This window comes from Vanessa tameamea, chromosome 29 (genome assembly GCF_037043105.1).
Source record: "Vanessa tameamea isolate UH-Manoa-2023 chromosome 29, ilVanTame1 primary haplotype, whole genome shotgun sequence".
Lineage (NCBI taxonomy): Eukaryota > Metazoa > Arthropoda > Insecta > Lepidoptera > Nymphalidae > Vanessa > Vanessa tameamea.
In genome coordinates, this window is record NC_087337.1 from 4,973,214 (window position 1) to 4,996,146 (window position 22,933).

The 22,933-nt window shown below is 35.3% G+C and overlaps 2 protein-coding genes across 2 annotated transcripts; one reads left to right on the forward strand and one right to left on the reverse strand.

Annotated features, from left to right (window-relative positions):
• Nucleotides 1–2,814: 2,814 nt before the first annotated feature.
• LOC113403261 (zinc finger protein 568-like) lies at nucleotides 2,815–8,198 on the reverse strand. Its single transcript, XM_026643730.2, has 4 exons — nucleotides 8,003–8,198; nucleotides 6,967–7,078; nucleotides 4,952–5,518; nucleotides 2,815–3,408 (listed from the first exon to the last, which is right to left on the reverse strand). The coding sequence occupies exons 1-4, from the start codon at nucleotides 8,007–8,009 to the stop codon at nucleotides 2,823–2,825; spliced, it is 1,272 nt and encodes a 423-aa protein (XP_026499515.2). The 5' UTR covers nucleotides 8,010–8,198; the 3' UTR covers nucleotides 2,815–2,822.
• A 248-nt stretch (nucleotides 8,199–8,446) lies between these two features.
• On the forward strand, nucleotides 8,447–22,771 carry LOC113403260 (conserved oligomeric Golgi complex subunit 7). The gene is made up of 17 exons (XM_026643728.2): nucleotides 8,447–8,558; nucleotides 8,634–8,720; nucleotides 9,709–9,789; nucleotides 10,084–10,257; nucleotides 10,731–10,877; nucleotides 11,985–12,102; nucleotides 13,242–13,411; nucleotides 13,755–13,856; nucleotides 13,934–14,066; nucleotides 14,619–14,752; nucleotides 16,382–16,516; nucleotides 17,483–17,681; nucleotides 17,954–18,124; nucleotides 19,549–19,643; nucleotides 20,521–20,604; nucleotides 21,295–21,388; nucleotides 22,620–22,771. The coding sequence occupies exons 1-17, from the start codon at nucleotides 8,556–8,558 to the stop codon at nucleotides 22,721–22,723; spliced, it is 2,031 nt and encodes a 676-aa protein (XP_026499513.2). The 5' UTR covers nucleotides 8,447–8,555; the 3' UTR covers nucleotides 22,724–22,771.
• Nucleotides 22,772–22,933: the final 162 nt, after the last annotated feature.

A 22,933-nucleotide genomic window follows, 5' to 3' on the forward strand; every position in this document is an offset into this window, starting at 1 on the left:
TCAAAAACTACCATTTTAATACGGTTACGGGATCTTTATATGGTTTTTCCTAATGTACGGAGTGATTCACGAGGAAGGTTTAGGTGTATAATTCAAAGGTTTTGTTTAAATTGACTGCAAAATGATGATGATTGTTGAAGTTGTCGATTGAAATGATTTAGACGATAGATTAGATATAAGGGTTTTATTTAGACGATTAGACGAAGATTAATATTATTTTTATACTCTATAGGGGAACATCCTTATGTCCTAAAAAATTAGGCGGGAATATTTATACTGTGAACTATTTATTCTTCGGTCTCAGAAAAAAAAATATATAACTGTCATCTTACTAAATTTGTTTCAAAGTAGATATCTAATCGTAAGACTATAAATCGTAAAACAAAGACAATAAAATCATATGCTTTTGACATTACAACGTACGCAATAACTAAATATAAATGTGAATTGCGCGCCAAAATACTATAATCGTTTGTTTGTAATAATAGCCGAAACTAATTACTCAGGCGTCACTCGGCGTCACCGTGTCACACTTAAGTTCAGACTGCGTATTAAATCGAACCGTATAAAGGGCTTTGCCCTATTTGATGTTTACATTTCTGTACCATAAATTATACTTGAAATACATATGTTAGGATATTTTTAATAACCGCTATAAATATTTTTGTCTATTAATTCTCATCAATCTCAAAAAATCCAAGTCAACCTAAAATGTTAAAATAATAAAACCAAAAAAACCGCTGAATTTCTTTATGATGGACTTTAGTACCGAAGTATTTTCTTCCGATCTGGTGTATATTTTTGAAAATGTATAAATTAGTGTAATGCTATTGAATAACAATTTTGGTTTTGATCTGGCTCAAAAATAAAACAGCATTATACAATGCCTAGATACGTTCTGTGTACCTAATCAAGTCTAACCTTCGTGCATTCTGCGCTCCAAGATTTAACAAACTTACAATTCATTGACGTAGTATTTATCGCCTATTCCAATTAAGGAATAAAAATAAAGAAACAACTTTGACATAGATCACATGATATCGTTGATCAAAATCTCACTTTTGAATCGTCATTTTACAGAATTGTATGAAACGTAGTCACCGGTTTGGAATGTAGATTCTACCGAGAACAACCGGCAAGAAACTAAATAGTTACTTTTCTCCATCTTTATTTATAACACGACACTAATCGACTTTACTATTTATATTAATTGTAATTTCACTTCAAAAGTTCCGATGACAGTTTCGTCAACGTTCAAAACGCAATATTTTCACTTATATTGCGTTTTGACTGAACCTAACAGTTGAATATAACAGATTATTCAAGACCTCGACCAATGATATCGCGGCAATTTGATGTCAAATGTTGTTTATCTGGCTTTTGTCCTCTTGTGGTTGGAGCAAATTATGCGTGATTTATGGTAAGTTTATCTAGGTGATCTTATAGGCCAGCGTTAATACGAGCAGACGAAACATACTAGGCAGACTCAGACTAGGCGAATTATGTTTAATCCTGAATGACAGATGATAGGATCACATCAACATTAACTTAGTAGGGACCAGCGTTGCAGAACTATCAATAGTTTGACTATCGATAGTTGACCTCGAAAACTATTCACGATATCGATAGTTTAGGTTAAAAGTAATACTATCTACAGTATTGCACACGGGGAGCTATTGGTACTATCGATAATATTGACACGTGTCAATACTATCGACTATCGATAGTGGACTATCGATATGCAACACTAGTAGGGACGAGATCAGTACATTAAATACACTTACACCTGCCGCCGGCATAAATGATGACCCAATTTACGACGTCTCCTCGACACGCACTTAAAGAATTTAGCGTCTGCTTCATTCCGACGACTTAAACTAAAGTTCTCGGAATATAAACCATAATTAATTAAAGATTGTTGCTTGTATTTGTGCCGCTGAAAGTAGCTGTCTGTTACCTCTTCATGCTAAAAAACTGAACCGATTTAGTTAATAAGGAAGGACATGTTTTTTTTTCATTCACCCCTCGATGGGGTAAAATTTGGGATGACGGTTCCTAAGCTGTATGTAGTTTTATATCTTTCTGCTGTCCATTGATATTGGCGCAGGAAGAAACTTTAACAATTCCTCATCGCCAATGGGCCATCAATCTAGGGAACAGAGATGTTGTATCAGTATATTGTGGCTGTAGTTACACTAGCTCACTCACCGTTCAAACCGTGACACAAATATACTAAGAATTGTTGCTTGGCGGTATAATATGAGTGGGTGGTACCTACTTAGGCCGGCTTGCACAAAGCCCTACCAACAAGAAAACTTCTAAATAATGCCCTGTATCCCGAAGAAATCTGTCTACGCTGTCCACTCCCAAGGAAGTTTAGCTAAATCTCATAATATTTAATTTATTGGTACCAACATTAAGAGAATAAAATTTTTACTAACAAAATGGCCACATAGTCAGCAATAAAAGATTTATTTTATTACTATAATTCTATGGGACGACAATTCGACACGAACCAACGCCTCTACGCAGTTCCCAAACTCGAAAGTGCGTCTGCCTAAGTCCAGGCTACTTACGAACATTTTTAAGAGATTTTTATTGATATATCTAAAAAGTAGTAAAATTGTCTGTCTCACTGATACTTGACAGTACACCAGAAGAGTATATTAGTAAAGTAACTAAACAAGACCAACAACTCAATAGTGATAATACATTAATAACATTATATGGACCAATCTGGAATTTGGTCCATATATTGGTAACCAATCACCAATTGGCGAGGAACATTTGCCTACATTTATTTATTTAAATCAAACAACACATTAAAACTTATTCAAGAGATTTAATCTTTTCAACCGATGTTGTATATTCTTCAATCTATCCTCATTCGTCATCTTCTTCTGATCCCTGTAACAGCACTTCCTCTCTTTCTGTATCCGCTTCACCAGTTTCAGCACAAAGTACTTCTTCCCACAATTGTCACAGGGGTACCGTACACCTAATTCATCGTCTGTATCACCCATAAGGCAATAAATTAAATTAATCCGCCGCTTCATAAACGAGTAACAGAGGTCACAAACTTTCAGCATCTTCGCCTTGTATTTGGGACACTTGCGTGTGTTCGAATGACTGGCATTCTGCTCGGCGCTGTTGAATTCCAAACCGCATTCGAGGCAATCGTAGACGTGATAGTTCTTCACGTGTTTCTTATATTTTCTGAACCTTAAACCGCAACGCTTGCAGATAAACGTTTTGAATCTCTTCGCTTTGACGTTTGGGTGACGTTTCGCTATGTGGACGTTCAATGTTTTATAGTTGCCAGCGATAAATCTGTCACAGTATAAACACAATAACGGTTTTCCCCTTATTATTTTCATATGATTTATCTCGTGTTTTATTAACGAGAACCTGAAATAGAAAACATATTATGTAGTTTTTATTGTATATTAAATTCTGAAAAAGTATAACTACTGAGTTTCTTGTCGCTATACTTAGTTCGTAAAATGACGATTCAAAAGTGTTTGTAAAAGTTTACTTGAATAAAGTATATTTTCTTTTTGTTTTTTTATTTTTTATTAATGTAGTAGCGATGACTACAACGTTAGAGTTCACTCTACAATTTGTGTCGCAATATAAAAAGGTCAATCGATTGAACTCTTTGAAAATTGGGTATTTCATTTGGGTATTTTTTATTCTATATGGGATAATAATGTGAATGAGGATTACAAAAATAAGAAAATGAATAATTCAAACTGTTTCACACATTTATTGATAAAAAAAATAGGTTATAAAATTGGTAAAGTTAAGCACCCGAGGTCGATGGAAGTGATTCGCTAAAACTGAAGGCTCTGACGGTATCGGGGCATACGTTGCGACAATGGCGCGGATTTCGCTCAGTAAAGTAATGTATAACTCCGAAGTTATTGGCATTACAGAAAAAAGTTTCAGACAAAAATTGTACATAATTAAAAGATCTACACTTTGAGAATCGGTAAAATTTAATAAAATTGAATGGTTGGGGAGAAAACGACGAAAAATAGAGAAAAAAGTAAAATTTTTGCCTTGCGGTTGTAATTTGAAAAATATTAATGTTATAAAAAAAAGTATCAAATAAAAAAGTTAATAAATTTCATTGAGAAGAGAAAAGATCTCTACAATTTTTTGCCTAACACTGATATTTCTCGAGATATCGAATTAAACGCGTTTCCATCGACATGACCTTGAGCTGACCTCAGTACAACTCCTCAAATTGGAATTTATGCTCAGAATACACCTACTACTACTAACGACCCTTAAAATCCCCAAACTGTGTTCGTTCATGTTTTTTTAACCCATTTTTAGCCATAATTTGACTAAATTAACTCGCTCTGTAAGCACGGCTTCAGAATGCGTTACGATCAGTTTATACTCCCAAAAACGTCACAAACTAAACAGCCCGGTCAAGTTTAACAAATATTTGGACACACTATTCCCAATCCTTCTGGCCAACATGGTTACAAATTCTGAATAATATTTATACAACGTAACGAGACCTTTTGTCCTTTTTTACTTATAGAAGTTAATTGACATGATGTCATAATCTATTCCATTCCAAGAAGGAATGAAGATAAACAAACCTTAGATTTACGTATTTCATGCGATTTGCTAATAGCTCAGCTATATTGTGCACCACTAAGAGTTTATGATTAATATATCTTTATTTATAATACAACACTATTGCACTTAACTACTTATATCCAAAGTTCCGATAAGTCATCGATGGTCAAAACGCAATTTTATCGCAAGTCCATAATGAATATCATAGACAATTCAAGCTCGACCAATGATATCGCGTCAATTTGCTGTCAAATGTTATTTATATCACTATCGTTTTCCATTATCAATGGTGGCAAATTATTGATCAGAATTTTAAATACATAATTATTAATTATATCACAATAAACAGACTCACCTATTTGGGTATGACTTAGAACAATATTTGCAATTGAAAATCCCCGGTTTCATTAAACTCGAGTAATCTATGCAATTATATTCAGGCTCCTGAGTATTCGTTGACAGATCATCAAAGTCACTTTTAACAAAATCCTCATTGAAAACAGTGGTACTGTTACAATTGCTGAATTTCATGGACTGGTACGACCATGGGGTGTCCATTAACTGAATATTTACCTTACATTGCGTCACCAAGTCTTTTATTAAACCGTTCGAGCTTAAAACATCTTCTTCAAATTTAAGCCTGTTTCTGATTGGTTCGTTCTCAACTATTTTACTTTCAACCAATCCCTCATCACCATTTATATCGAGTTCTATTTCATTATTGTAGTCTGTTAATATTGTTTCACTTTTTATTCCATTGATTGGTTTAGTAACATTCCGAGGTTGTTGATGTTTCCTAGCGTTATGAGTCTCTATACCTTCAACCGTTGTTGTGTATATGTTGCAAATACTGCATCTATATAACGTTTGGGCCCACAGAGGTATTATAATGTGTGATGCATTATGAACTATACTATCGTATCTGAAAATGAGAAATGTTAAATAAATACCAAATCCAATCTCGCTCAGTAGATAAAGTGTTGAATTTAAACAGTTCTTAAACTTATAGGAATAAAACATTATGCAAATGTATATTATTTCCTTCCTTCCCCAAAAAGCATCTAAAAAAACCAGTTGCCATTCACTTATAATCCTTTAGTTTGGATTTTTTTTTGTTATCAATACAACTTTTTTTTTGTTTTTGTATTTATTTACAAAACTGACATTTTAGACACCAAATGGAGTTAGCAATAATGTACCAATATAATTTATTATCTAACTTTTATAATATCACAGGATTTATAAAATTGATGATTGCTCGATCTAATTTATTTATTTATAACATAAAACTGTATACATATCATTACAGGACATGGTTGTCCTAATTCGATATTACAGCATGTTTATTAACAACATTTAAAATAAGTCTCTACATTGTATAGACTACTATATTAAAAAAAAAATTAATTAATTTAGATATCAACTATATAAAAAAAAACTGCAGTTTAAAACTAGTGGTAAAAATTGATATATATAAATATTTTTGCTAAAATGACAAAATAATCTATGATCCAGAAGATTAGACACAGTGTAATAACAATTATTGAAGCAATTTCAAACTTTGCTTATATCTTACTTATTCAAAACAACATATCAATTGTCGATCACTTGATAAAACACACAGACATGTAATTTCGATATGTTTTGCATTTAAGCCCCGTATACACTATAAAACAAATTGAGCAACATGCTGCGGGGCAAACTAAATCCGCGAGACTAAGTGATTATAGAATTGACGTCCGAAGTTAATACCCTGGATACACTTGGAGATGGTAAGATTTACCCTTCAAATATTTATACCAGAACATCGTTACCGTCTAAGGAAGCGGTAATCGGAGTATAGATGATGGGAGTAAGAGTTAAGTTGCCCCATTTTCATGTCAGCTCACATGACCTTACATGTATGGTCGTTTTCAGAGCTGGAGAAGACATAAGTCATGTAAAACATTGTAGCATCATGTTGATTGAGTTGAGCATGTCATATTGCCAGTCGAAATGAACTCTAGTGTATTTGTTGTTTAACTACCTAAATTGACAATACTATGTATGTATATTGCTTCTCCTAGATCCAATTTTTATTTATTTGAAACACCATCGGCATATTCACAAAAACAATGCAATCAGAAGTACACTGACCGATGCAGTGCGATACACAACTACAGATATTTACAGCACTATTGATATAATAATAAAAACTTAAACCAGCACAAATTTAGACAAACATACAAACCAACAAGACAAAAATAGATATAAAAGTACAACAAACATAATGGTAATGTTACTCACTTACAGCATATAATAATGATTTCTTAAAGTTAAAGAGCTGACACAACTATGCCATGTTCTAAGCTAGGAATTTAATTATCTTACCTATTTTTAAACTTCTTATCACAGAAATCACAAGCCACAGCACTAGAAGTCTTCAAAGATTTATAAGAAATTATATCTTTACTAATTTTCATGCTTGGACGATTGAGTAAATCTGTAAAAAAAAAAAAGACATAACAATAACATAAAACTCTACTCAACTTTATTGTATTTTGGTTAATTTTATGAAAAGTACAGTATATGTGTGTAAAATTAAAAAGCAAAACATTCGCAACACAACAAAGACTCTGAATTAAATTAATTAGCTTATATACAAGTGTTCATTTATATATATTATAGAACTATAATTAACATATATTGCTGATACAAATAAAGATCACCATGTTATATTATGACGACAAGTAGGCGTCCTCTGTTTAAAGTTTTTGAGTGGTAGATATGGATGTTATACACTATTATTTGCAAACATCGTCTTTGTGCTAGTAAAATCTCTACATTTAACTAGCCTCAATACTTAGATTAAGGACGACTTTGTCTCCATTGTGTTTAAATGATATAAATATACATTGTATTTGTTTATTTGGTAGGGCTCTGTGCAAGCCCATCTCGATAGGTACCATCCACTAATCATATATTCTACCGCCTAACAGCAATATTTAGTACGGTTGTGTTCCCGTTTGAAGGGTGAGTGAGCCGATGTAACTACAGGACCAAGGGGTACTATATCTTTGTGCCAAGGTTGGTGGCGTATTGGTGGTGATTAAATGAAAATGTTATATCTTGTCAAAACTACTACAGAATAAAGTTTTGATACAACAATAAGAGTAATTTAAATTTATCTACGATAATCGCTGAAATTACGCTAATAAAACATATATTTATTTTTTTTGAATTTAGATAATTTTTTTTGTAAGTATAAATTTAGATAAATATTAAATTTAGATATTTTTTTTGTAAGTATAAATTTTGTAAGCATGAATATATAGTTGTAATGATTAGTTTTTATAATCACAATATTGTGTTCCAAACAAATGCGAAGATAGCTTTAGTAGAAAGTATACAAATCGTTTAAACATACCTTCCATTAATTTCAAAAATATATACAGATAGAAGAATACACATTTAAAATTACAAGTAAAATAAATATGATTATTATTATTTCACGTTATTTAAATTATTGCTAAATTTTCTGTTAATATCCTCATTTTATAAATTCTACGTCATTTCTTTTACCTCCATTTCGAAATCACAGACTACGAAAATAATTAAAAAAATAGACGGACCCGGGCCACAGAGTAAATTACAAATACTATTACCATACCATAGATTAAACAAACATATTTATCTACATTACTTATAAAATTTATTGCTATACCCTCCAGAATTTGATATTTATTTATATTTGATATGACATTTAAGCCAATTCGTATAATTAATGCTACTTCGATTAACATAAATCATCAGTTTTAAAGTTTTCATAATTTATTGGTTAATTTCAAATATCAGCTGCTTTTGACAAAACATTATGTGTAAATGTCATACGTCATTAAACTTATTATTTTTAAATCCGATATATTTACTAACAATATAAATAAAGTGTTAAATAAAAATTCAATTGGATCACTTTCAAGATGGTAATTTTATCAATAATATAAAATATTGTTAAGTTTTTAAAATATTAAACATGTCATTCGTTTGTTCGTTTCTAGGATTTAAAGACATTTGCTGATAACGAGTTTGATCCTAAAAAGTGGATAAATAAAGCTTGGAGTACAAGTGGAAATCAGGAAAAAGAGGTTTGATATCACATCATTGATTAATTAGCTTTAAATTAAAAAAAAAAAATGATATCTTATAATAATTAATATAATTCTTCTTGTACTTCTACGTGTACGTAATTATGCAAAACAAAATATTAAATGTATAAAATGAAACATACCACAAGTAATAATTTGCGCTATTGGTTTTATTAAACTTATAACATTGGCTATTTTATTAGAACATGCAATAATAAAAACAATTATCTCATTATATTTATTTTGCTGATCGTCAGATCCGAGATATATTTATCCTGAACTCCTAACTGGAGGTAGAAAAGAAATTTAAATTCTTTATTAAATGTAGATACATTAAACGTATTATACCACCAATTTGCACGAGAAAGTACCCTGTTTTTAGAAGATTTGGCAAAAGGAACTCGATTAACAATTGTAATCCTTCTATAATCAAATTGCTCAAATATATTTAGCTTTGCCAATTATTAAATTTCATTGATATATTAAAATGTTATATAGATGATAAAAAAAGTGTTAGTATTCATTGGTTTCCAGTGAAATAAGTAAATCCAATTATTGTGTGACACTATGTGTCATATTCTATATAATAGTAGTCTATTGTATCTATTTACTTCACAGTAGAATATGCATTCTGTACCATTGGTAGCTTCAAATTTATGAATAAAGTGTGAAATTAATACTCAAAACACCTACTTGTATAAAATATAGTTTGATTTCATTGAATAAAGATTACGAATTTATAAGTTAAATTGATTCATTGTTATGTTTTATTACATAATCGTCTTTAATACAAAGACACAAGCATTTATTTGACTCCACCAGTTAAGTATGTGTACTCCTTAGAACAAAATTTCATTCAGTTTCCAATGAACCTGAACATACAGATACTTGATTCTAATAACAGTTTAGTGTAGACTAAATTTCTAACACTTGTTGTTAAACTATTTTTTAAATATTGATAAATTTTTTTATTTTTTTTTATTTATAGATATTTGTAGTTAACACAGTAACAAGATTGCAGCTGTACATGAAACAGTTAAGCAATTCATTGGACGAAACAACTACACAGGTAATATAAAAATAGATTAATTGTTCATAGTTTAATATTGCTCAGATCTTCACGGAATTCATTTAGGCATCTTGTGATGTGCTTACATTTGGTAATTTGGGCTAAAACCTCCTCTGTTATTGGGAAGTTTCTTTGTGGCAACTCTCCATCAAGCCATGCCAATATACATAAAAAAATAATGTAGGTATACACATTGTATGATAGATTTTTATGCCGATTTCCTAACAATAATTTTCATTGTTTTGGTGTTTTTTTCGACAAAAAATAAAATTGTTTTTTTTTTGTAATTTTTAGATTGTGACGTCTATACCTCGTGTTCTCCAAGATGCGTCAACGTTGCAGCTGGAAGGTGCTCTGTTGCAACAGAAACTGGTGAATTTGGAAGAACAGGTCCAAGGTGTGGAGGAACAAACGGGACATTCAATCAAGAGCTTGCAAAAGATTGATCAGCTAAAAAGTCGGTTAGAGGTGAGGTTTGAGTATGCGTCCAAAAAAAATAGTACACTCCAGTACACAAAGGAGTGGAGCCCCTGGGTAACAGAGTGGAGGCCCCTAATTATTATTTTACAAATTAATTAGAACAATTTCATTTCTATCAGTAAATTTTGTCAATAATTTTTTTATTCTTTGTATCAGTGTCTTTTAAAACAGTACTTAGTAATATTATTGTAATTTGCCTATATCCAGATATCTAAACATACATTACATTAAAATTCTTATCTCGTCTAAACATTATAGAGGCCCCTCTATTGTAAAGGCCCGGGGGCAGGTGGCCCGGCTGCCCTCCCCTAAATTCGGTTTCATATAATAAAACAGAGTCAAAGGGACTGCTTATCAGATTCTCATATGGGTTCTTTTAAATATGAAGTCCATTAATTGTAACAAATAGATTTTGGCCTTGGTGAAGTTTTACAACTCATAAGTCACTGGGTAATTATTAGAATGCAGCTTCAACCCTCCGAGAGGCGGACAAGTGGGTTGCCCTAGCGACTTCATTAGAAGACATACTGGAAGCAGGTGTGCCGACGCAGAAGGAAAAACTGATGGAATTAGGGGAACAAGTGACGGCGATGACGGCAAGTTTGGAGGTAAGGGCACAGATAAAAAAAATGATAGTATTCTTGGGTATTTTAATTTATTGGTGCTTAGACAGTGTAATAAGTGGTATTTCCCCTAAACCCAGAAAAGACTACTGAGTTTTCATGAGCTCAATACATCACGTCCTCCTCTTTACATCACTGAAGGTCTTTGAAAATCCTGCGTTGCATTGTTTGCGATATTTTTCCATTTCGTTCGGTTTTCAGCTTCCCTTAGAGCAGTTGCTATTGCTAGGTCAGTGTAAGACGTTACCTAGTCATACCAGCGGCTAGGTGTTCGGCCTTTGGGTCTTTTATCTTCTACTTTTCCCACCACAACTAACTTCTCTTGGTTTTCTGATTGACGGCGAGCAATGTGACCGAAATGTTGTATATAAGGAGGGGTTAGGCCTCAACTCGTTATCAGACATGGGGATCTTCAAAATTAAAGCCTGGCTGTTCACGTTGGTAGTGTATTATCAATATTAAATTACAATAACTTTAAAATATGACAAGATTGACAAGATGAAGCACGATTCAGTTGGTAACACTGCGATTTCGTCCGATCAACTGAGCCTGCGCACACGGTCGGCTCTCCCACCTCAAGTACGTCATACTTACGATGTAGTGGCGACCTCGCTCAAGGTTCTAGATTGACGTTGAGTACCATATCCATTTGAATACGATAAATACTGAAATAGATTCCAGTTAAACTTGTTGATTCTTCGACATATAATTTTTCGGTAGCACATCATTGAGAGCTTTGTTGTTATGTTTAACTGGTTCAAAAAAGGCTTGTTTGTGCTTTAAGCCATCCATGGTAAGCGAAACATTCTTCTCCAGCACCACAACTCTAAAGCTTTCATCGCCTACTCGGTTGTAAAGAAACATCGTGAATAAACCTGCACGTGTCCGATGAAAATCTGTCAGATGTGTATCTAAACCACACTAGAGGATCATAGTTGCATAAGCTCTAAATCTTTTCCTCAGAAGGGAAGACAGTCTAAGCCCAGTGCTGTGACATTTACGAAGAGCTCTTAAACCTTCTTAAAATCTACGTAAAAAAGGTCTCATTTCTAGATCATTCGATTCATCGACCCCCACCCCCGCACTTTTCAGGCACTAAGCGAGTCATCGGACTATGAAATGAAAAGAATGCAGCTAGAGACGTTATATAACAGATTGGAGGCCGCGATAAGTTCACCCCTCATTGATGCGCTGACGCAAATGGACGCTGGTAAGAAGACACACGTACACACTATAAAAATAATGATTCAACAAACGCAATCCACTCGTGACCGCGATGGGATACGACCAAACAGCAACGGTATCCTAGAAATCGATTAAAACGCTTCTGTTGCCAAATTTAAGAAAATTTGTAAAGGTGCGCTTATTTATAAAATTAGTAAGTTCATTGTTGATAACTGCACAACCCGCGTAGTCGTTGGTAGCAAACTTAGCTAAAATCGGATGTCGTCGGAATATTGGATGAATATCGATCTGATGTTGAAGGGTAACCGTTCTCACTACATCTAATAATGAATTTGATATCGTTCTGGTACGTCAATCCATTAAAAGTACGATAACATTGAACGGATAAAACATTCGTCCTGTCTCTCTTTAGCTTTACGGTAACCCGTCTGCGGAAAAGGGATGAAGCGATGAGACGCCGATTTAGATACCACATTCGTTTGAGCTTTTTCTCACAAACCGTACAATGTAAAGTTACTCAAAGACTTCTGAAGACTGTTGATCCAAATATCCGTTTCACAGCGACATCTATCTCTATATAAATAATAAATGAAATATATCACCAGTGACTTTAACTTAATATACTATTGCATGGCTCTATCTGATGTTACCTTTATCAATTTATATTAAAAAAAAAAAAACAAAGAAAACCCTATTGAACTGTCAATTGCAATTAAATAAAATCAAATCGATTTTATTCAAGTAAACTTCACAACGAAGCGTTTTTGAATCGTCAATATTAAAATACTAACACTGCACCGTTTCGGAAAGCAGCTTCCTCGATTGAACGATCGACTCCTGGCTTTTCTTTGATTTCTCAATTGTATTGCAATGGTCAAAAATCTCCCGTTTACGTTATATCGGCGACGATCATTTGTAATTTACGCGGGAAAAGTCTTTTATGACTACCAAAGCGATACGAGTAACGTTCTGAAATCGATTACACTTTTTTTTATAAAATTGAATACAACAATAGAGTAAACAGTTTGGTTGAACAAGCTAATCTCAGGAACTACTGGTCCGATTTGAAAGTTAATCTAGGAAAAGGGCATGTCTGCTGTCTGCGCAAGGGTGCACGCGCAGACAGCAGACATGTTTAGGCTAGCTATCGCGTCGTGGCCGCAGAGCGCACGCGCGCGTACGCGAGCGTGTTCCGCGGCATGTCCCGCGGGGCGGCGGCGCGCGTGTGCTGGCGGCGCGCGGCGGCGGGGCGGCGCGCGGCGGGCTGGGCTCGCGCGCACGAGCACTCGCTGAGGGCCCTCACCAGGATGCTAGCGGAGGACGCCAGCACGCAGGTTCGTCGTGTAACATTGTTTCGTATATATTTTTTTCTAAATATTCTGAAAAACCGTAAAAAAAAATTGTAGAAGTCCCACTAAAGGTCTCTGGATGATCCGAGTCGTATAGAAACCTCATCCAATAGATGCAATGACTATCCTTTGCACGTATCAGAGGAACCTAAAGCTCCTCTAGGTCCTAGGCGAATCTTGTTTCAACCCTGACCTCATCGGCACCTCCTGCGTGTTCTCCGAAATTCTGATACATGCGTATCCGTTAACCCGGGTGTCCAAAGAGGAAGGAGACTTGGCCATCAGAAATATTTCAAAGCTGTTATTTTTTTTTTATTTTATTTCCCAGGTAGATTGGCTTACTTCAGTACTGAAATCGGATCAGCCGCTCGCTGAACTAGTGAGACTATACACAGACCTGTTACTGTCCCTGGACCCGTCACCCACAAAGGTTTGGCTGAGTTTTATGTATTTACAGCAGGCGCAACCGATGTCGACAGAATTGGTGATCCTTGTTTTTTGTTACAGATAGTTACGGCTAATTTCAAAATGTGCCAAACCCCTGAGGAAGGGCTCACATTGTTGATCGATCTCAAAACGGATATAGACGAGTTCATCGATTGCATTAGAAACGTGATTGAAGCGCCGAGACCCAGCAAGGGTGAGTTATTGAGGTCTATTTTAATGCCATACGCATATCCTATTCCAATGGAAGTAGGAAAAAAGATAAACAAACCTTAGATTTACGTATTTCATGCGATTTGCTTATAACTCAGCTATATTGTGCACTACTAAGAGTTTATGATTAATATATCTCTATTTATAATACAACACTATTGCACTTAACCACTTATTTCCACTTTAATTTTACTTCCGAAATTCCGGTAACAGTTTCGTCGACGTTCAAAACGCATTTTTTTCGCAAATCCATAGATTAATCAAGATCTCCAATGATATCGCGTCAATTTGCTGTCAAATGTTGTTTATTTGGTTTTGATCCTCTTATGTTTGGTTAAGAGTATAAATGGATGTTCTGACAGTAAGTAGATCCATTGCCCATAGATTCATGCCTCACATCGCCCAAAATGCGCACCCAATCTTAGGTACGGACATGCATCGTGCCTGTTGTTACACTGGCTCACTCAGAGTTGTGTAATGTGATTTGACGGCCTTGTTGCGAGCTTATAAGGTTTATTCTGTTCTATTTTATCAGACGAGGTCCCTCAGTCGTCGCTCCGAGACTTAGGTCGAGCTCTGTGCGCTCCGCTGCGTGCCCTGCTGCCAAGATATACAGATCTTCAAACGGCTATCTTCTTGGGCTACCTGGACGAACCGCAAGTGAAACAGGTAACAGATATGTTTTCTAGAACATTCTGCTATGAATGCGAGTGCGTTTTATTACCCTCATATTCTTATAAAGTGGTTTATATTACTTGACGGTAGAGCTTTGTAGTAGGTACCACCGACTCATCGTATATTATTTCGCCAAGTCTTATTGTGTTCTGATTTGACGGACGAGTAAGCCAAGTGTAACTACAGGCACTAGGAGCATCACATCACCAAGTTACCAAGATTAAAGGCGCATTGAGGAAGGACAACTTACAGCGTCGGTATCTATGGGGGATAGGTACCATCGGGTGGCCTATTTGCTTTTTCGAATACTATAACAGCCGAGATGGCCCAGTGGTTAGAACGCGTGCATCTTAACCGATGATTTCGGGTTCAAACCCAGGCAGGCACCACTGAATTTTCATGTGCTTAATTTTTGTTTATAATTCATCTCGTGCTCGGCGGTGAAGGAAAACATCGTGAGGAAACCTGCATGTGTCTAATTTCAACGAAATTCTGCCACATGTGTATTCCACCAACCCGCATTGGAGCAGCGTGGTGGAATATGCTCCATACCTTCTCCTCAACGGGAGAGGAGGCCTTAGCCCAGCAGTGGGAAATTTACAGGCTGATTATGTTTATGTTATGTTATAACAGCACCAGAAAAAGACAACAGCCTATCGCCTTGTACAAAGTAATAATGTTATTGTAACGATATTTATACGGTTCCTCTTCGCTAAGATCAGAGATAAGACCAAGTCGTGTGTCCTGATGGCAAATGACATGACTTTCTTTTATTACGTCATGACCTCCCCCCCCTCTGCTACCCTCTACTATAATGTGTATGCATATGTATTGTTATTATATATTTTAGTAACAAAACTGTTTTTATTTATTTTACTCTAAAATTTAATTTATAAATAAATAAATATTGGACAACATCACATACATTACTCTGATCCCAATGTAAGTAAAGCACTTGTGTTATGGAAAATCAGAAGTAACGACGATACCGCAAACACCCAGACCCAAGACAAAATAGAAAACTAATGAACTTTTTCTACATCGACTCGGCCGGGAATCGAACCCGGGACCTCGGAGTGGCGTACCCATGAAAACCAGTGTACACACAACTCGACCACGGATGTCATCAAATTAATTTTAATTTAATGATAAGTGCTTTCAATAATAATAAATTATGATAATTCACATTTGCCGGTCGATTTGGTGATGGTGTTCAATAAAGTATTTTCTATTTCAACCATCACTTTTTGCAACATGCGAGTTGCTAGGAATGCCTTGTCGGTTCTTCTCGGTAGAATCTACTTTCCGAACGTCGAAGCTTGACGTTTATTTAAACAATGACGATTCAAGTGCTTTTATTGTGTAATTAATTGATTGAATAATATTTTTATTTGATTCGATTAATAAAACAGTTCTAATTAGTGTTAATAGGGCTACGACTAGGGCTGTGCCCTCTACGAGAAGATATATCTTCTTTCTTTAGATTTATTGATTGGCAAATGTTGAAATATCATTGGCATTTTGTTTATACCTACTCTGAGGACTCGGTTGGTCATCGTGAACTAAATAAACATAACTATTTTAAAATGCCATCAAACCTCGTATTATGCCATTTGTTTGAAGGAGGATCTTCTAGAACAATCCAGAGCGTTGCTTTCGGTAGCGGAGCGAAGTGAAGTCTGGCTCAGCACCGCGTATACAAGAGGAAAGAAGATAGCTGGAACAGCTATATATCCGTTCTACGCTCCTTCTGTTGAGGTAATATTTTATTTTCTTAAAGAATATTGTCATTTGTAATCAATCGTTGGGATGGTTAATTATAATAGTTCATTTAGATAGGTGTAAACGAAATGCTTATGTTTAATATATATTTGAATAAGCAAATGAAACAGTTCAACAACTTATTCTCGTTTATTAACATGCAAATTAATTACTTTTTTCTTAAATTTTAAAAAATTAACGGTCTTAAATAATCATCAGTCTACACACGTACTGCAACGCTGGTAATATTGCCGCTGTTGGATAACGGTTTTGTATTGTCGCGGTTTCGGTATTGAGCGAGTCAGTGTAATCAAGCACAAAGTACATCAAATCTAATATCGTGACTGTGTTAACTCTGAAGATATCCTTAATATCTTAAGGATATCTTCAGAATTAACGATTTGCACTAGCCTTGTTAGAATATTAAAAAAAATATGCAACAGTTTATATAATTGTTTATGAATCGTTTGTCTAAGAGCGTCTATCCTAAGACGATTGTGTACTCGATTTGCAGCTCACGTATAGTCTATTTGGGCTATCTGGACGAGCCTCACAGTCTATTCCAAACGTTAGATTTACGAATTCCATGTGATTTGCTAATAACTCAGCTATATTGTGTATATTGTGCCCTACTAACAGTTCTTGATAAATAATAACTATTTGCTTTGCTGATGATTTAGGACTTGGTGTTTTGTATAAAATCATCAGCTCAGGTCTTTTCTCGGAGTCGAAGTTTACTTAATGCGAAATTACATCATATTCGGTTCAGTGGCTCGGCCGTAAAACAATAACAGATTTGTTTTCGCATTAGTATAGATAAAATATTATTTCATTTAATTGCATCCTCTTTATTTCTTCATCCAAAGGTTTTATGAAAGACTATGAAACTCTCGTCCATTGACATCGCGTCAATTCGCTGTCAATGTCTATTTGGGTTTTGTCTATCGCATTTCCATTTACCAGGCGTTCACGTCGGCGGTGTCGAGCCTGATATCGGGGCACACGCGGCGCATCGAGGCGCGCTTCCAGTCGGCGGTGTCGGCGGGCCGCGCGGCCGGCGTGCTGTGCGACTCGTTCCCGGCGTCGCTGGCGCTGGAGCACGCGGCGGCCGAGCTGCTCGACCGGCTCGCCGAGCGGCAGCGCCGCGAGGGGGACGAGGACGGTAGGCTGCGGCAGGCACATGAACGTTCAATGTAGGAAGAAGAAGTAAACTATCAAGTGCCCAATTTTAATAAAATTCTGATAAACGTGTATCAACCATCCATATTGCAACAGCGTGGTGGAGTGAGCTCCAAACGATTTCCTTCAGACTTATTCCTTCAGATTTCCTTTAGACTTTACTTCAGCATTAGGAGACTCACAGAATGTTACTTTTACTTTTTACTATTATACGTTTGTCTAAGAATTATCAAAATACTGCCCAATTTTTTGTAGATCCTAAAACCGACAACCCCCTACTGGATCTACCGACTATGTTACTGGACGCGGAAACGAGACAGCAACCCCGGACATCGCCCCCCAGCGTGGCGGCTCTTCGTCGCGCTCGAGACACGCTCAAAGGCCTCGCCAGGTCGATACTGCGGCACCCTATCGACGTGCAATTGGGTAAGTTGCTTAAAAAAAAATCTCCAGATCTGTGGCTTTATAGAGATCAGATACATTGATCGCTTTGATAGAATCAGTGATAATCATTGTATGTACACGAGTCGTATGGATAAGCTTATAACGCAAAGTTACCGACTCCGCAAAGTCAACAGAACATTCTTGGGGGCAAGGTATCCGCTTCTATAGTAAAATTCCGCAAATATTTTTAACTTTGCCGATTCATAGATTGAAATTATTTGTAAAAAATACATTTGTAAAGAAGCCATGTTATTCGATACAAGATTATATTGATGATAAAAAAGCGTGGAGTTAACGCTCGTTGACTTCCAGGCCGGAGACGTGACATACATATATAATTGTGTTTAACTAACATGGCTGTATTTTTAGATGTTGAAAAAGAGTAACTACTGAGTTTCTCGCCGGTTCTTCTCGGTAGTAGATTCTACCGAACACTCCAAACCTGTGGTTAATATAGTTTATAAAATCACGTTTCAAAATTGCTTGTAAAAGCGTAGTCGAATAAAGCAAATTTTGGTTTTGATTCTTATATCAAGTCAACGAGGAGTCTAATTTATTTATTTTAATAATAGTAAGAACTAATTTATATGAAGGAGGGGCTGTCCCAGGTTGTTTTTGAAAATATGACGTCAGCGTTGCTGACGTCACGAATGTCAGGGTTTGGATGTCTATGCATCCTCGGAAGTATGAAATGAAACGCAGGGAATATTCTTCTCTGATTTATTACAAGCTGAGGAGGTCCGATCGCTTCGACGGCTCGAAGAAGCCTATGGATTTTTTTTTTGTATCTTGATTGAGTAGTGCTGTTGGCCCTACTGGCCTCTACAGCGTCACCGAACGTTGGGGCGAGTGTTAAGACTCTGCCTTAAGGTGAACCCTTTTGGGCTCGAGTGACGTTCGTCCTGAGGGTGTCTCCTATGAGATCGCACCTCGGCTCCGAACGTAGTCGGTGGGGAGAATCGATACCGGCGGGCGCTCAACCTTTTATAACAGAAATCGGTGGGGGAACTATTCACTCAATATAACACCTGTTTATGGAAAATATTTCAGAATAATTTAACATCTCAGAATTCACTAAATATTATTAATTTGATGACCTTCGTGGTCGAGTAGTGTGTACACCGGTTTTCATGGATATTCCCGGCCGAGTCGATGTAGAAAAAGTTCATTAGTTTTCTATGTCGTCTTGGGTCCGGGTGTTTGTGGTGCCGTCGTTACTTCTGATTTTCCGTAACACAAGTGCTTTAGCTACTTACATTGGGATCAGAGTAATGATTGAATTAATAAAATGAATTAAATAATCAAACGTTTTTCAACTATTAAAATAATCATTTCCGGGCACGTGTTTTTCTTAAATATGTGGTTTCCCGCCGACATATTTAATATTTTAATATGATTCGTTGCAGAGAAAATTCCTCAGCTGTCGGTTTGGCACAACAATGACGCCCTATCGACAGACCTGCCCGACTTCGCGCTCTCGCCGCAGGAATACATCACAGAGGTTAGACGAGAGAATATTCCCAGTGATCAGGGCTTTGTGGACGCCCATCAGTGAGCCTAATGGAGAAAGAGCTGGTCCTATGTCGCTACATTTTTACCCAGAAATGTAGCATAATCATTTGCTTAATTTGTGTTTATAATTCGTCGACTTTGAAGGAAAACATCGCGAGGAAACCTGCATGTGTCTTATACGAAATTTTATATTTTGACCGTACAAAACTAAGTTATTGAAATAATCGTTATTGTAAACAATTCATAGGAAAAAATGAGAAAGAGAGCCGCGTAGTGACAGACGGTTGTTGTTTTTTTTTTTATGATATCGGTAGGCGGACGTGCAAATGGGCCACCTGATGGTAAGTCGTCACCACCGCCCATAGACAATGGCGCTGTAAGAAATATTAACCTTCCTTACATCACAAATGCACCAACCTTGGGAACTAAGATGTTACGTCCCTTGTGCCTGTAGTTGTACTGGCTCACTCACCCTTCAAACCGGAACACAACAATACTGAGTACTGCTGTTTGGCGGTAGAATATCTGATGAGTGGGTGGTACCTACCCAGACGGGCTTGCACGAAGCCCTACCACCGAGTAAAAGTTCGTTGTATATTATGTATTAAAGAACAGACACAATGAAATAAATTAACGACGTCCGACAATATATACCCAAATGTGAAGACATAAAATTGTACTTCAAAACAATTACAAAAAAATATATATTTAAATAGTTTTATATTAAATCGTATACAATAGAAAGGGACGGAGAGCATGAGAAAGAGAGGGAACACGTTTTCCTTTCATTCACATTTATTCTTTGATTGAATATCTGTGGCGTAATTTTAATATTTTCTGCAGTTACGAACTTTTTTTTTAAACAGATCGGACAATATCTCATGACGTTACCGCAACATTTGGAAATGTACCTGTCGGAGAATCAAGCGCCGTGGCAGTTCCTCACTGAAGTAATCCTCTTTTATTATTAAACAGATAACACACAACCGCACCTGTTCCCATTCCAATTTTGAAAAACAAACCATAGATTAACATATTCAATGCGATTTGCTAATATATCTAATATAAATAATTATTGGCTATATATTTATTTATAGTACAACACTATTGCACTTAACTACTTATATCCACTTAAATCAAAAAGTAATTTTTTCGCGAATCCATAATTAATATCACAGATTATTCGTGATCTCTACCAATGGCATCGTGTCATTTCAATGTCAAAGTCGTTTATTTTGCTTTACTCCTCTTGTGGTTGGAAAAGACTATATACACAAAGATATATATATATCCTATTCCGATGGAAGTAGGAAAAAAGATAAACAAACCTTAGATTTACGTATTTCACGCGATTCGCTAATAACTCAGCTATATTGTGCACTACTAAGAGTTTATTATTAATATATCTCTATTTATAATACAACACTATAACACTAAACTATTTATTTCCACTTTAATTTTACTTCAAAAATTCCGATGACAGTTTCGTCGACGTTCAAAACGCCATCTTTTCGCGAATCCATAGTGAATATCATAGATCAATCGAGCTCTCGACCAATGATATCGCGTCAATTTGCTGTCAAATGTTTTTTCTCCTGTTATGGTTGGAATTTAGTATAATTTATTTTTATCATTAACAGCTTTGCACGCACACATGCGAAGTTTATGCTGAAAAAATATTGAATATACAAAATATGGACGCGCTGGGAACAAAGCGTTGCCTCACTGACATCGGTAAGTACGTGAACGTCACTTAAGAAAACGTATCTTGTCGCTATTACGCGTTTTATGATTAAATGTTTTTGAATTTTAAAATTTAGACGATAATGACTTAGTTTTATTATTTAAAATAATTTTTTTAAAATAGAATTAGTTGTGATTTTTTTTTATATAATTATTGCGAAAGTTTAATTTTAACTCTTATTTTGGAATGTTAAGAATATATCATATTAGTAAAAAGTAGTCTATGTCTAAATCCAATCGTCTTTGATATTTGAGTCAGCGTCGCAGAATCAAATATCAAATCGATATCGTCAATCGATAGTTGACAACGAAAACTGTTCAGGATACTATCGATAGGATAGTTTTGATCAATACTATTGACACTATCGACAATATCGATAATATCGATAGTTTTCCGTGATCGATAGTCTATGGATAGTATAGATACGTGACAATTCTGTCGATACTATGAATAGAATCGCTAGCTCTCTGTAAGCAATATTATTGGTAGCAGCGATACTATTCATACTATCGATAGTTTTGGACTATCGATAGTTTACTAACATTATCTAAAACGGGATATTTACCATGTTTTTTATTTTTATTTGGTGGAGCTCGATATTTCGACATTATCTACGAATGTCTTGTTCTCGTGAACAAGTAATGTTAGTAATAAAAATAACCATGTTAATTTAAAATCTTATCGATAGTTTAGGTTAAAAGTAATAGGTTTTGCAATAGTATCGATAGTATTGCTCATGGGGAACTATCGATAGTATTCACACGTGACAATACTAACATGACATGATAACAAAGCGTGGAGTTAACGCTCGTTGACTTCCAGGCAGGAGACATGACATACATGTATAATTGTGTTTATCTAACATGACTGTATTTTTATATGTTGAAAAATAGTAACTACTGAGTTTATTGCCTGTTCTTCTTGGTAGAATCTACATACCGAACCGGTGGTAGCTTTACTTTAAATAGTTTGTTAAATGACGATTCAAAAGTGCTTGGAAAAGCCTACTTGACTACAGTATATTTTGATTTGATTTTGATTGACTATCAATATTATCGCTAAAACCTTAACTATCGATAGTCTATCGATGTGCAACACTAGAGCAGTTTATGCCGGGGGACTCATTATTATTAGTATCTATCAAGAACTCAATAGTGATGCACCATGGTACACGTCAAAATTGTTTATGTGAAAATAATTACTGGTAAATTATTATTACAGTTTATTTATCAAGCGTCGTTGAAGACTTGGGGAGCAGCATCACGCCAGCTTTGAAGAACTTGGAGAAATCTTTACGAGCAGCAACGCCGAGTCAAAACGAATGATATATTTTATTTAAATAAAATTGTTATAAATATCATTCATTATTCTTATTTAAGTTTTATTACGTATTATTTATATTATATTTATTGTTGTAACATTAAAATAATAAGTGAACGATTTACCTTCTCAATGTTTATAGTTACCTGGTACTTTTTTAGTAGTAAAATTACATTAAATTTACATCACATTACATTAGCAGCCTGTAAATTTCC